The sequence below is a fragment of the Emericellopsis atlantica genome, assembly GCF_019669845.1.
Source record: "Emericellopsis atlantica unplaced genomic scaffold F5Z01scaffold_4, whole genome shotgun sequence".
NCBI lineage: Eukaryota > Fungi > Ascomycota > Sordariomycetes > Hypocreales > Bionectriaceae > Emericellopsis > Emericellopsis atlantica.
Window position 1 is genome coordinate 20,031 of NW_025764706.1, and position 14,917 is coordinate 34,947.

The following is a 14,917-nucleotide window of genomic DNA, read 5'->3' on the forward strand; positions in this document are numbered from 1 at the left end:
CACGCCCAGCACAGATATTTGCAGTCGAAATCCCAACTCAAAGCAGGCCTTTCGCTGATAAGCGCAGGTGGCGCGACGATATGCAAGCCCTGGCTAGGTAGCTGGTCCCATCTGTTGCTGCACAGGTCATGCTCGGAGGCGCCCAGTGGTCCGCCTCAAGCGACCTCGGTGCGGAATCTGCTCCGACAGCTGGATCGCGAGTGGCGCATCGGGCGTCAGAACGGTCATAGTGACCACTCTTACCTCTATTGAGGATTGTGATGCCCGAGATAACAGAAGTGCCTCGTGAACAAGACATCTCAACGTGTTGACAGACTCTACCAGTCAACGTCGCTCAGTTGTAACTTGCGAACCCTCTGTCCACGGTCCTTTGGACGCTCCACACGATTATGGTGGAAGGTCGACGGCCTTTCCCGGTCGTCTTGAGCTACACCTCTTGTCAGTCTGCCATCTTCCCCGAGGTGGGATGATACCTACAGTCAGGGTCATCACTTTGATTCAGATCATAGTTCAAGACCAAGCTCTTGATCCGCTGCTGCTCTTCCTTCTCCGCCTGCTGCTGATTCTTCATAGCAATCGCAAAGGTAGAATCGGAAGGCAGCTCGATCGTCTTGGTCTGTTGTCGGTTGCCCTTCTTCGTGAGCAGGGCAAAAGCCATCTTGTTGATCGGCGGGTGCTCCGCGGCTGATGCTTGTGCTGGGGTAGGCTCTTGTGCAGCCTCGCCAGGTGCCGAAAGCCCAGACGTTTCGCGACTCTTGGCCCGGACGGGTAGAGGCACGTCAAAGAGCTGCTTCCGCTCAAACTTGCGGGACTCGAGGCTTTCTGACATCATCTTGGCATACTCGCGCTCGAATTCGGCCTCGTCCTCCGAGTCCACCTCCGGTTGCTGACGAGACATGGGCATGTCGTCATCGTCCTCGACACTGCTCTCCTTACCAGAGTCCTCTTCAGCATCCTCAATCTCCTCTTCTTCACTGCCACTATCGTCATCAGCCTCGCCCTCCAGGTCCAGCTCGTCGATCCCGTCGTCGGATGACTCGCCGCTGCTGGCTTCATCTGGTTCAGGCTCAGCGGCCTTCTCGACACCAGACGCCTTCTGGTCTTGAGCAACGGCCAGCTGGAAGGCCTGGGCGGCATCCTCCAAATTGGCAGCGAGCTTCCATTGCGGACGTGTTAAAGCAAACACGTCCTGGACGCTGAACTCAATGTCCAGTGGCATCGAGACTTTGGTGAAGACATAGTACTGGAAGAACGACAGGAAATAGTCGAGCTTCTTGCCTGCTGCACCTCGGTTGAAGAACATGCCACAAGTCTCGAGTATGGTTGTGATCAGACGAATGCGGAAGAAATCATCAGGCGGGTCGAGGTAGTTGAAACGCCCTGGCATGGGTGCTCCTCCTACGACTAGTCAGCGTGCTTCAACAAGTGCGATAATGGAAATCCTTACCATGGCCAAATGTCAAGATCTTGTACATGGCATCGAAGATGACTGGATGTTCCAGCATGCGGTAATTGTACAGCTCGCCGAGATACTTCACCTCGGCAATTCGGCGCTGGGAGAAGCGGAAGTCGTTTTGCTCGAGCCCAAAGGTGATGGACTCAATAACGTTATCAATGACCTTGACGACAAAGTCTGGGTGGTATCGGTACAGCGCGCCGAGGAGGATGCTGAGCAGATGAATGTTGCCATACTTCATCTTGCCGGGTTTGGAAAAGACCTTCTCCAAGATATGCACCACCTCAGGCTCCTCCCAGTGCAACCTTCGTATCTGCTTCAAAATCTTGCTATAGTTGCGCTTCGTCATATCCATGTAGATCAACTTGCGAATAAATGTATCCATCGGTGTACGTTCCTTGTGAACCACGGCCGGCCGTTCTGGCGGATCAACATAGTACACGGCGTTCTCGATGAGCATGCGCTCGGGCTGGCCCAGGTGGTGGGCTGACTTCTTGCGCTGCAGTGTCTCCAGGAAGCTGGCCATCCGAGGCGACGTCTCCGGGTTGCGAAGCAGGTAGCGACCGCAGTTTTCGATAAGGTTGCACAGAATCTCAATGTTCATGCGGGAGAAGTCGTCCAGGCTGACTTTCAGACAGTGGAAGACAACGTGCTCCGGCACGATACCGAACTTGGTCAGCTCGGCAAGATAGCGAATGTTGCTGAGGCGGACTTGACCGAGGAAATCCTTCTCCTTTCGGCGCTGCAAGCTGCGGAATTCGGCGTCGAGGTAATCAACGAGGCCTTTGGGAATGTCCGGCATGTACCGTCCGAGCGTGGCAACGAGACGACCCCAGTTCGGTAGTAGATCAGTACGTCCCTTGGGCACCTCGGTCAAAGCCTTGACTAGTCGGTTTCTGGAAGCCTTGGAGTTGAGGAAGCAGAAGTCAATGGCCAATTCGTCGATGGTATCCTTGTTGGTAAGCTCTGGCAAGCGTGTCAGCAGGGCATCCACCTGTGCGCCGATCGTCTTGTTGGCAATGGCTGTCGACTGGTCCTCAGAGGCATCTGGCTTTGGGTCCTCGGCCGTGTCGCTTGCTTCAATCTTCTTTCCAACCTGCTCTTCCGAGTCGGGCTTCTTCTTTTTGCCGTCTTCGAGGAGCATGGCAGGGACCTTGCCCTTCAGATCCACGAGATTCTCGTAGAAGCGCCTCTCGTCTTCATCTTCCCAAATTCCTGCGCCATCACTGGAGAGATAATCGCCGGTCTTGACGAGGCCAATGGAGCTGTTCGTAGCGGCCATTGAGTCGTCAGACACTTTGAGGTCCGGCATCTCTGCCCCAATCGCGTCTGCAACAGCCTGGGCATTGGCCACGAGGCGCTCTTGACTCTTGACCTGCTTCTCGTAGGTGGACTGGCGGTCTTCAAAGACCTCGCCTGACTTGACGTACGCTTCCGCATTGCGACGTGCCTGAGAGTGCACTGACTTTTGATCACGAACGACATGCGCCTTGACGTCTTCAAAGTACTTCTTCAGAACGTTCCTGAATCGCTCTCGAAGCTCGGGCGGTGTGAAGGGCTGATCAGCTTCGTCCCCAGCATCGACAGGGGACGCGTCCCCGCTGACATCCTGGGCCGCGTTTGCCACACCGTCCTCCTCTACCGTCTTCCTTCCATCAGCGCCAGCAGGCTTGGTCCCAAGAATATCCCAGCTGAAAGCCTTGACAAAGATGACCAGCAGCGGGAGGTTGACGTGCTCGCGGTCATGGCCAAGTAGATCCTTGAGAACTTCCAAAGGAAACGGCTCGACAGCTCCATCGTTCTGCTTAGCTCCTCCACGAGACTTGATCTCGGTTGTCTTTCCGGCCACAGCTTTCGTGGCGTCATCGGGCTTGGCGGCATCGTCAAGGGTCCGAAGAACCCCTGCGAGCCAGAGTTCAGTGACGACCCTTAGAAGCGCGCGTTGGCGGCCAATCCGCTCCTTCTCTTCCTTCTCGCGAGTCTCCTGCGGCAGAGACTTGAGGAAGCTCTTGTCTGGCGTGGCCATGCCCTTGCCAAGAAGCCATGCCAAGTACTCAGTAAACTCGCCAGGCCCAAAGCGCTGGTGGAGGGCACTGACGATTTCCACGCCAGCGTCCACCTCACCAGGCGACTTGAGCTTGCAGAGGCCCTCGTAGCATGCCGAAATGATTTCGGATAGGTACTTGTGCAGGCTGAGTGTTCGAATCTCTTGCAAAAAAGTCGCGAGGGTCGCGGGGGTTACGGCAGTTCGGAGTCGCTTGATGAAGGCGGTGTTCTTCTTGAGGGACGAGTCGAGAGCCTTGTTGACGGCGAACAGATCTGAAGTTTGAAGTCAGTCAAGGGTCGAAACGCATCGCCATGTTGGTCGCACCCTGCTCGCCATTCCATGCGCGTTCATTAAGGCTGCGCAGTTCGCCTGTCTTTTCGTTAGCCTGCTGCAACGCCCAAGATCATCGGGTTATGTACGCTTCCTGGCGCGGTCCATGCTGGTCTGGAGTCCCTGTTGCTGCGGCGATTTCGTCAGGGCAACAGGAAGCGACACAGCGTCGGTCGTATGTTGACGGCGTCAGATGTCTGGTTATCATTCGTGCTAGATACGGTGGGCCGCATGCCTCTTGGCTCAGATCGAGTCTCACTGGCGCTGGGCTCGGGCTCGAGACGGGCTGTTGACAGGCTGTCTTTTCGGGGAATGTGATGGTGAGCTATGGTCGATGAAATTCGGTTTTTGGTGGTTCATGCCGCACAAGGTGACGGTTTTCGAGAATGACGATGGAAAGTTCCCTAAGCTCAGTTAGCAGGTGCGACTGGATCTTGCAGGGGTGTGCGTTGCGGTGGATTTATGTCGCCCAACCGGTACGTACCATGACTCAATGTTGAGAACGACCATGGGACAGTGTTTGCGAGGGCTATGAGTTTGCACTGTCCGCAAACTCAGTACCTTGTATTTCTGATTTGTGAATCTTCTTGGTATCGTGCAATTGAGGTCAGCGTGAGATAGCAGGTTGCACAGATAGGATACGACCTTGTGCCTGGGATAGCTGGCTTCTTTTTGTCACCCACTGTCCCGCCAAAGTTAAGGCCAAGAAGTCCTCAGTGCGGCAAAACCGCGGGGTGGCCGGATCCGTCTTAGCTCAGATCTGCGGCTCAGGCGTGAATGTACCTACCCTGTATCAGAGTGCGGAAACATGCCACATTGTGTAACATGCCGTGCAACTGTCAGTAGAAGTCAACAGTGAATAAGAGATTTGATTCTTCAGGAATTCACGATTGTGTGGAAGATCTCGTTATGTTGTGCAGGATCTCAAGGTGTTGATTGAGGGGGTTAACAATCAAATTACAACTGCCGCCCATCTACGACAAAATCCGTGATTGTAGCAAGCGAGCCTTCACAACCACAAGACCTCCAATACACATCAACGTCCATTGAGCTCTTCGCAAAACCCACAACCTCAGCAACAACAAGAAATGCAGCTCTTCGCGCATATCCGTGGGGAAGGACCAGGCAGAAGGAGGCTGCAGTAGGTAGGGAGTTCCATGAGAAAAGTGCATCTCCGGCGTCCGTGTCGCGGCAACCAGCTTATCAGGGCGGGCACCGCGTCTTGATTCGCCGTGTCTTATCTCGCGACCTATCCTCCCAACCAGCTCCAATGCGATGAACTCGATAAGACGCCCATGCGACATCCACTCTGGCAGATGTTGCATCTCCTCGCTATTAGACCTGGAGTTCCCCGGGTGAAAGACGTTGTCAGATTCGCGGATCCAAGTCTCTTCGGACACAGGCGATGCGGTATCGTATGATATGTGACGTCCAAATGGGGAGAGATGGGGGCGCCATACGGAAGTCGCTTGAGGCGTACATGTGTTGTAAGCGGAAGCACACGATCGATCTCCTGGGGTTCACTGCTTTCAATGTTTTATTCACACTCCTGGTGTTCTTGAACCTGGCCAGACCTAGCAAAGATCTAGCAGCCTGTTCATACATACATTTTGAACACGGTTGCTGTAGAAAGACTTGACCCACGATGGGAACGCCAAAGATGTCTACCCACGTCACGTATCCCCCAAGTCCACCTTCTACCGCAAAGCATTCGAGATCGGGCAGTCCCGACACGTCCGCGAGAGAAGAACACCTGGTTGACACGGCTGACTCGTCTTCGTCCGAGCTGGCGAAAGTATATCCTCTACCACCTTCGTCCAGCAAGAAAAGCGTGCTGAAGGAGGACCTGAAGACGCCCGACAGTCATGTTGAGCGAGATCCTCGGCTGATTCGCCTTACGGGTGTCCATCCCTTTAATGTCGAGCCACCGCTGAGCGACCTTTACGACCAAGGCTTTCTCACCAATGAAGATCTCCATTACGTTCGCAACCATGGGCCTGTCCCTCGTTGTGCAGATGAGGACATGCTGGACTGGGAGTTTACCGTTGAGGGCATGGTTGATAACCCCATCACGATGAGCGTAAGGGACCTGTTGGCCGATCATGAGCAAGTCACGTATCCTATCACACTTGTCTGCGCTGGCAACCGGCGAAAGGAGCAGAATATGGTTCGGAAGTCCAAGGGCTTTTCCTGGGGAGCAGCGGGCTTGTCCACCGCGTTGTGGACAGGCGTGCCCATCGGTGACCTGCTCGCTCGCGCCAGACCTCGACGGGGAGCGAGGCACGTCTGCTTTGAGGGCGCGGACAAACTCCCCAACGGATACTACGGCACCTCTTTGAAGCTCAACTGGTGTATGGACCCGAATAAGGGGGTTTTGGTGGCGCACAAGATGAACGGCGAGAAGCTCCATCCGGACCACGGGAAGCCCATTCGCATCGTTGTGCCTGGGCAAATCGGCGGTCGAAGTGTCAAGTGGCTCAAGAAGATTATTGTTACAGCCGAACCGAGTGATAACTGGTATCACATCTACGACAACCGCGTGCTACCGACCATGGTCACACCGGAAGCCAGCGCCAACCTGCCTGATGTCTGGAAGGATGAAAAGTACGCCATTTACGACCTCAACTCGAACAGCGCAATCTGCTACCCAGCACATGGAGAGAAGATACCAACAACGGGCGAGAATACGAGCTACAACGTCAGGGGCTACGCATATGGCGGCGGCGGCAAGCGGATCACCAGGATGGAGGTCACTCTCGACAAGGGCAAATCATGGCGCCTCGCGAACATATACTACCCAGAAGACGACTATCGCGCCGCGCCCGATGGTGACACTCTCTACGGCGGGCGCGTGGACATGTGGTGGCGTGAAACATGCTTCTGTTGGTGTTTCTGGTCCCTGGACATTCCACTGGACGATCTTTGTTCTGCTGACGACATCATGGTTCGCGCAATGGACGAGGGCATGATGGTGCAGCCGAGGGACATGTACTGGTCTGTGCTGGGTATGATGAACAATCCTTGGTTTCGCGTTGTGATACAAAAGGAGAACCACTCGTTGCGCTTCGAGCATCCAACACAACCGGCCCTCATGCCGGGTGGCTGGATGGAGAGAGTGAAGAAGAACGGCGGCGATTTGAGCAATGGCTTCTGGGGTGAAAGGATGACTGGTGAAGACGAGACCGTTGTGGTCGAATCGGAGCCAGCGAAAGACATCTGCATGACAAACGACAAGGTCAAGCGTACCATTACCCTTGAAGAGCTGCAAGCTCATGCGAGCGAAAAGGAGCCGTGGTTCGTTGTCAATGGCGAGGTGTACGATGGAACCTCCTTTTTGGAGGGACACCCCGGTGGCGCAACGTCCATCACAGCTGCCGCTGCCCAGGACGCCACCGAAGAATTCGTCACTATCCGTGCGTGCTGCCCTGTGTTTACCGATAGATGAAGACATGGCTAACATGTATCTGCAGATAGTGAGAACGCCAAAGCCATGATGCCCGACTACCACATTGGCACGCTCGACCCTGCTTCTCTCAAAGCCCTGACCACTGGTGGTGAAGAAGAACAACAGCCTGACGCCAACCGCGCCGTCTTCCTCCAGCCCAAGTGCTGGACAAAAGCCATTCTCGAGTCCAAGGACAGAGTGTCCCCCGATTCATTCATCTTCACCTTTCGTCTAGACCACGAAGCACAGAAAATTGGTTTGCCGACGGGCCAACATCTCATGGTGCGACTACGTGATCCCGCGACTCGCGAGGCCATTATAAGGGCGTACACACCGCTATCGGAAGCCGACGAGAAGGGCCTCCTAAGGATACTTATCAAAGTATACTACGATACGCCTGACCGCCAGGGTGGCAGGATGACACAGGCCCTCGATGCCATCCCCACCGGGCACTTTGTGGACTTTAAAGGCCCTGTTGGGAAATTTGAGTATCTCGGTCAGGGCCGAGTCAGTGTTTCCGGGCAGACGAGGCATATTCGTCGGTTCATCATGGTCTGCGGTGGATCGGGTATCACCCCCATCTTCCAGGTTCTGACGGCAGTCCTGAAGGATCCCAAGGACGAGACAAAGTGTCTCCTGTTGAATGGCAACCGGGAGGAGACAGATATTCTGTGCAAAGTAGAATTGGACGAACTAGCCAAGCTGCACCCGGCGCGCTACCAGCTCATCCACACGCTTTCAAAGCCTAGTCTCGCGTGGGCCGGGAGGAGAGGCAGAATGGACAAGGCCTTTTTCTCAGAAGAGGTCGGCGCACCCTACAAATCTGGGATCGGAGACGAGATGGTCCTTGTCTGTGGGCCGAAACCCATGGAGCAAACGGTCAAGGAGGTGTTTCTGGGAATGGGCTGGAGCGAGGACAATTTGCTGTTCTTCTAGGGACACTACGACCGCATCTTGGATAGCCGATAATCAAATGTTCAGTTCAAAAGATCGCTACAAACATACCACCCCGACACCACTCGTACATACCAAATCCGAACATCAACTGCTCAGTGCCCTTCCGTCGGATTGGGGTAGTACCAAGCCGACACAGCAACGGCAATGTACAGCAAGACCAGCAACAGCCCCTCGAGATAATTGCTCTTACCGTCCTGCAGGAACCTCCCGACAGTAAGAATAGACAAGATCAGCATGACGAGGTTGAAAATGTCAAAGTTGAGATCCATCTGTTTGCCCAGGCCCCAGGCAACGACCACCGTCAGCGGTGCATTGAACAACGTGGTCTGAATCGTGGCCCCCAGGACATGCGACAGCGCGAGGTTCATCTGGTTGTCGAACGCCTCGTCAATGGCGGTCAGGTGCTCGGCAAACTTCTCGACGAGGGGCACGAGGATGAGGCCCATAAAGGCGTCGCTCACGTTGGAGACCTCGATGACGTGCTCGATCTGCAGCACGAGGGTGATGGCGATGATGGCGACGAGCGGGATGGCGATGAGGAGAGAGATGATGCATTCGGTCATGGTGAGCTTGGCCTTTTGCGCGTCCTCGTGCTTGTCGGCGTCGCGGTGCTCGTCGTAGGCGAATTGGGCGTCGTAGAGGCCGTGGTGGGTGGTCACAGTGAAGAAGAGGTAGGCGGCATAGGCGATGATGAGGAGGACGGAGATGATGCGGGAGATCTGGAGGGTGCGATCATCGAGCTCGACGTTGCTGAGGTTGGCCTCGAAGATGCCCTGGCCAAAGACGGTAGGCACGGCGAGTGAGACGCCCCTACGTATCTTTGTCAGTAACCGGGCTTTTGTAAATGTCTTTGGCCGGGACATGTATGTCTGTCACGCGAAATACGATGGAGAACTTACGCTAGGAAGAGAAGGCCATGACCGTTCTCGCTGATGGTTCCGCCAAACGTCTGCTCAGTACGGCCGACACCACCAACAAAGAAGCAGAATCCGAGACACAGCAGCATCGTGGCGAGTATGGAACCGAGGATAGCAGCCTTGATGACGCTAAAGTAATCCTTGGACAGCAGGACGATGAACAGCACAATCTCGACCACGGAGCCCAAGCTAGACAGGGCGTCAGTTTCGCTCTCCAATGTACAAGCGGGATATGTCTGATACGCACGTAATCTCGGTCAACATGCCAATGACACGCGGCAGCTTCTGCGCCAGTTCCTGCCCAGCAAAGCCAATGAGATTGGCGCACGGAACCATGGCGATATACGCCAGCGTGAAGATGAGAATGTGTCGCTCCTCCATGGTATCTGCCCGCCCCCGTCAGTACAAGACTTCTGAAATTGTCTTTGCTATCTCAAAATTGGACAGAAAAAGAGGTGAGACAACTCACATCGCACAGCCAGCGCCGCAGGCACAAATGGCCACAGAATATTGCAGAGAGTGCTGGCTCGACTGGTCGACCTAAAGTTGATGCGGAAGAAGTGGCCGGGATGGAAGCCTCGTCGCCCGCTTTCGCCCTCCGGGTTCAAGGCCAGTCGGGACTGTTTTTCATTTGTATTCTGGTGCCGTTTGAGGAAGCGATCGTAGGTCGTTGGGGCGGGAAGCTCTTGCTGCTGCTGCTGTTGTCGATGTTGATCATCACCCATGATGCTGCCGCTGTAATGAGAGCGACGCTCGTCGCGGCTGCGTGGACGGGAATGCCTCTTGGTCTGTTGAGGAGGAGAAGGGGGCGTCATGATGCCAGAGTGATTAGGTTGGCCTTCCAATTCGCTTCTACGCGAATATTGAATGTTGTCTTTTGTTCTTCTCTGCTTGCGCAGAATAGGAGATCAATATCCTGGAGGCCGCCGGCGCTGCTACTATTCCCCTGATGTTGTGCTTGGCGACGTACTTGGCGTAGAGAGACGAAGAGGTTCCAGCTTGAAGAAGATGTGATGGTAGAGTGAGGATGATGTTAAAGAATGAGTATCAAGAGACAAGACTAGGATCAACAGCATCGCAGGATGCATAATACTCGATTGGGTTGGGGTTCCAATACGCCAGCTATGGAGCGCCAGCATCATCGTCACTCTTCTTGCGGGAGGGCCTTGCCGGTTTTGACCCTTGACCGTAGGTTTGAGACCGTAATTATTAGTGGCCATTGGTGAAACAATCAAACGCGGACAGCTTGCTCGACATATTCGGTGCCGTATTGCCGGTGGAATGGTCGAGGGAGGCTGGAGAGTGGGAGAGGATTGGTTACGCGACCTGCACGGACCGTTGCAAGGGTCTCATCCAAACAAGCTTGAACGGCATTGAGCCCACGAGCGGCTCGAGTGCTAATAAAGTAGTTAACGTTAAATAGCTCCAGTATCTGGTTCGACAACACGACTGATCGTGAGTACGAGCTTCGAGTGAGGGCAGCTCAGGCAGACACGGCGATATAGTGACAGCAGGGATTTGAACTTGCATTTCCCCAGATGGCCAGGGAACGACAGCAGTGGATAACTGACAGCAAACATCGCGCTCAAGAGTGACGACCAAGGGATGGATGTCGCTCAGCTCCAGGTGCGCGTCCGGCTCCCACATGCCGGCGCTGAGCCTCTGACGTCATTCCCGGCTGGCGATCCCACGACCCGGTCTGGATCGATTGATGAGAACAAGCAGGCGATGCAACTTGTTGATGAGCTAGCTACTCAAGCCTGCTAGCTGCATGTCGACGTGATCGAAAATCTAGAATACGGCATCGCAAGGTCTGCTCATCGCATGGGAGGCTCCCCAATACCAGACCATCTATCGAAACCACCCATGGTCACGTCCTCCTCCTGTGGCTCTGCCTTGACCACAGACTCACCACCGTCTTGCGCCGACAGACGCGCATCCCTAAAGGGCACTGGCTGCGCTGCAACAACCGTCTCGAACCCCAGGGGGCTCTCGTCCTCTGGCCCCATGGGCAGATCCTCCACGTTGATCTTCATGTTCAGCAGAGCCTTGAGGACCACTGCGCTGCCCGCCTTGCTCATCACCTCGTTGGAGTGCTTGCACAGCTCCGAGGCCACGCACTCGACGCAGCCTCTCTCGCAGTGGCAGCCCTCGACCCTCTTGAGCGCGTCCCGTAGGAGCTGATCAATGTGCTCAAACGCCTTTGTGTTGATACCAGAGCCCCCCGCGCCCCCCTTGGCGTCGTAGAACGTCAGTCGCGCCGGTCGCTTGCGCTGGCTGTCCTTTTGCGCAAACTCCTTGGCCGCAAACTTGCACTCGGTCCGCACATCGCTCGGCATGCTGATGACAAAGTTGGGCACCAAGCTCATGATGGCGTGCTCGGCCGCATGAATCGCCGCAGCCGAGTGCAGTCGTCGCTCCTGTAGAATCTCCAAGGCGACCTTTGGTATGTCCACCCACATCCCCTTGCTGAACCGAATGACGGGTGGGTTGTCGACGTGCACGGCGTCCAGGACGCGGTTCTGTTTGTCCACCTTGAAGAACCCAAACACGTTCTGCTGGATCTTGATTGTGCCGTAGTAGGCCATCGACCGTGAATCGGTAATCTTGCGGAGCGCCTCCGTCTCGGTGGGATCAATGTCTGTATAATCACGCTGCACCGTTGTCCATTCCACCTTGACCTTTTCCACCTTGGCCATGTGTTTCTCAGGCTGGAAATCTCGGACAAGGTACGTGTTACCCTGATGGAGGAATATGGCACCGTCGTAGATGGTAAAGTGAGCTCTCGAGGCCTCAAGCTCCTCGAGAACAATGTTGCGTCCATTTGTAATGTCGATGATGGCAAAGTGGTCATCCTCCGTGTCGCGGATAGCAACAAACTTGGACGGCATGGGTCGAAAGCGGTCGTGACAGTGATAGTAGCCGGTCTCGTCCAGGAGGAGTCTATCTTCACATACTTGGGGCAAGTCCTCCCCAAAGTACTTGGCATCCTCCTCAGGCCGAATGGGCATCTCGTACGCAGCGCACTGAATGTGGCCTTCTCGAACCAGGAGATTGTCCAGATCAACCTGCAATGCGCAGTTCGCTTTTGTGAACAGCTCATCAGGATTTTGCATGTAATGCTGGTCTGTAGGGAACGAATCGCCCACCAGGATCGATAAGGAGTCCTTGTTCCTCCGCCCGGCACGTCCGCTTTGTTGGCGCAAGTTGGCAATGGTGTAGGGGAAACCCCATGTCATCACGCAGTCCAACGACCCAATGTCGATACCAAGTTCCAGGGCTGTGGTTGCAACGATTCCCAGCAGCTTGCCCTCAAACATCTCGCTCTCAATGCGTCGGCGGTCATGCGGCGTGTAGCCGCCACGGTAGCCCATGACTAGATTGATAGTCTCTGGACGGCCCATTGACTCTAGCTCTTGCTTGATGGCGTTGACCAACTTCTCGCACTGGTGACGAACCCGGCAAAAGGCGATGATGCGCACGCCTCTCAACATGAGCGAGCAGAACAACCGAGCACACTCAAACTTGGCACTGCCTCGGCCACTTGCGGGATCGCCAGGGTCTTTGTAGGGCGTGTTCCAGCACAAGAACTCCTTGCGTCCCGAGGGCGACCCGTCAAAGTCGATGAGCCGGACATTGTCGATACCGAAAATGGTCTTGAAGTGATCTTTCGGGTTGGCAACGGTGGCAGAGCACGAGATGAACTTGACCTTGCGATTACCGACGGCAGCACAGACCCGTCTCAGCCGTCGCATGATAAAGGCCATATGGGAGCCCATTTGCCCATTGTAGTAATGGAGCTCGTCCACTATCAGGCAGGTCAGCACAATCCCGCCTTATGCTGGGAGGAGTCGAAGAACACTTACCAACAACATACTTCAAGTTCTTGAGAAATGTTCTCCATCTATCCTCTTGTGGAAGAATCGTAATGTGCAGCATGTCCGGATTTGTGAATATGATCCTCGCACTCTCGCGAATTTCGTTCCGCATCGTAAAGGGCGTATCTCCGTCAAAGGTTTCCACCAGGACCTCCTCCATCCCGGGCATGTAGGACATCATCTCCTTCAGACTCCTCTTCTGGTCCTGCGCCAGTGCCTTGGTGGGAAAGATGTACATGGCTCGTGAACTAAAGTCACGCTCGAGAGCGTAGATGATTGGTAACTGATAGATCAGCGATTTGCCCGAACTCGTTGACGTCGAGACCACCACGTTCTGACCATCGTGAAGCCCATTCAGTGCCTCCGCTTGGTGGGCGAAGAATCGGGTGATACCCTTGGCATTGTAGAGCGCGTTGACAAGGTCCTGACTCAGGAGAAAGTCCAAGTCTCCGTAGACTGGCTCCTGGGCCTCGAACACTCGATGTCCATCTGGCACGATCTGCCCCGTGTACCACGAGCTCTCCTTCAGCTCCTGCACAATCTCAGGAATGCTCTTGCGCTCCTTTGGAATAATCTCGGGCAACGTGCTGGGTGCGTGCAAATCCTCATCTTCCTCCGGCGGCGAAGGCTCAGGGATATGCGCTTTCGTCTTCTGCGCCAGCACCATCTCCGGGTCAACTTTCTCTTCGACACACTTGTTCAGGAAAGCGTTGACTGCGCTCTTGAACCTTGTGTTGCGCCTCTCAATGAGCTGGGTCATCTGCTTCTGGCTGTACACAGGCATCTTGAGATCTTCCTCTCTCAACTTGCGATTTGGCTTCGTAGGCTCGCCGCTCTTACGGTCCTGCACCTGACGCTTGAGGTCGCCATCTATAAACTCAAAGTAGAGGACCTCCCGGCTCTTGGGTGGATCTTCGGGATCAGGGCTCGTCCGTCTGAATGTGTCTTTGCCAGTCCAGCCGCCCACGGACGCATCCAGAGCCGGAGCCTGGGATCGGAAAGACTTTCCCGTCTTGAAGGTGTTATCCCTCTCCGAGGCCTTGACATCCAGCTCGAGCATGAGCTCATCGACATAGGCAAACTTGATTCCCTCTGGCCGGAGGGCGACGATGGACGCCACCGTCTCCACCGTCAACGTCTTCTTGATGTGCGTTTCCACCGTCGGTCTGATGGTCTCAAATGTCGTCGCCAGATGTCGCCTCGTACAACAAAATGTATACACAAGATTCAGCGCTCGGTGCGTTTGCTCTAGTGCCTTGAAGCTCTGTGGCCAGTCTATGAGGCAGTCCACCACTGTGCTGCTTTCCTTCTGCAAAGTCGCCTTCTTGCCCTTGGCACCGGCACGCCGACCCTTGGCTTTGGGCTTTTCAGCGCCATCGTCTACCGTTTCGCCCTCCGGCGCAGGAGTATCATCCTCATCGGCAGCTCTCTTGCGCTTCGCTGGGGGCCGCTTGGCACGGGTGTCTTCAGTCCCTGCTGGAGCGGCTATCGCAGGCATAGTCGCGGCTGTGATGCGTTCTCAGGTCATGGTGAGGAAGATGATGCTTGAATTGAGCAGCGCAGTCGCCAAGGGGCAGCTCAGTGTCCGCTTGTGTGTAGGGTGTTGTGGCGACGGCGTCGACCTCAGATCTTTGTCGCGGAACTGGCGCCAAGTCACGTGTGTCCTCTACGTCACCAACGCCCCTTTTCTCACCAGGAGGAGCGCATCAAGACCAAGGGCCTGCATTAAGTACCCGTCAAAACGGATCATGGTGCATAAAACATACGACGTGGTAGAGTGAGCTATGTGTCTTCTGACTATCGTAGTACGCACTGTTGTTGTGTAGACTCTCCCCCGACCTCTAACGTGCAAAACACTTGACCCTTGAAGAGTTCCCCTAGTCTACC

General features: G+C 55.1%; 4 protein-coding genes across 4 annotated transcripts; 1 reads left to right on the forward strand and 3 right to left on the reverse strand.

Moving 5' to 3' along the window:
* Positions 1–317: 317 nt before the first annotated feature.
* F5Z01DRAFT_616428 (armadillo-type protein) lies at positions 318–3,941 on the reverse strand (the record flags this gene model as incomplete). The annotated part of the gene is made up of 5 exons (XM_046260914.1): positions 318–421; positions 478–1,398; positions 1,448–3,775; positions 3,828–3,872; positions 3,923–3,941. 5 exons carry the CDS (start codon positions 3,939–3,941, stop codon positions 318–320), a joined length of 3,417 nt encoding a protein of 1,138 aa, XP_046121259.1.
* Positions 3,942–5,493: 1,552 nt separating this feature from the next.
* On the forward strand, positions 5,494–8,214 carry F5Z01DRAFT_670944 (uncharacterized protein; the record flags this gene model as incomplete). Its single annotated transcript, XM_046264637.1, has 2 exons — positions 5,494–7,246; positions 7,304–8,214. The coding sequence occupies 2 exons, from the start codon at positions 5,494–5,496 to the stop codon at positions 8,212–8,214; spliced, it is 2,664 nt and encodes an 887-aa protein (XP_046121260.1).
* Positions 8,215–8,327: 113 nt separating this feature from the next.
* Positions 8,328–9,877, reverse strand: F5Z01DRAFT_616595 (Sodium/calcium exchanger protein-domain-containing protein; the record flags this gene model as incomplete). Its single annotated transcript, XM_046260923.1, has 4 exons — positions 8,328–9,045; positions 9,135–9,341; positions 9,400–9,538; positions 9,622–9,877. The coding sequence occupies 4 exons, from the start codon at positions 9,875–9,877 to the stop codon at positions 8,328–8,330; spliced, it is 1,320 nt and encodes a 439-aa protein (XP_046121261.1).
* Positions 9,878–10,884: 1,007 nt separating this feature from the next.
* F5Z01DRAFT_381480 (uncharacterized protein) lies at positions 10,885–14,718 on the reverse strand. The gene is made up of 2 exons (XM_046259420.1): positions 13,019–14,718; positions 10,885–12,960 (listed from the first exon to the last, which is right to left on the reverse strand). Exons 1-2 carry the CDS (start codon positions 14,526–14,528, stop codon positions 10,970–10,972), a joined length of 3,501 nt encoding a protein of 1,166 aa, XP_046121262.1. The 5' UTR covers positions 14,529–14,718; the 3' UTR covers positions 10,885–10,969.
* Positions 14,719–14,917: the final 199 nt, after the last annotated feature.

What these genes read in the sequence shown, in the direction of transcription:
- F5Z01DRAFT_381480 (XM_046259420.1), bottom strand. Translation starts at nt 14,528, where the DNA reads ATGCCTGCGATAGCCGCTCCAGCAGGGACTGAAGACACCCGTGCCAAG. An exon ending in GAACTTGAAGTATGTTGTTG is followed by an intron (nt 12,961 to 13,018) that starts GTAAGTGTTCTT and finishes CCTGCCTGATAG; the next exon opens with TGGACGAGCTCCATTACTAC.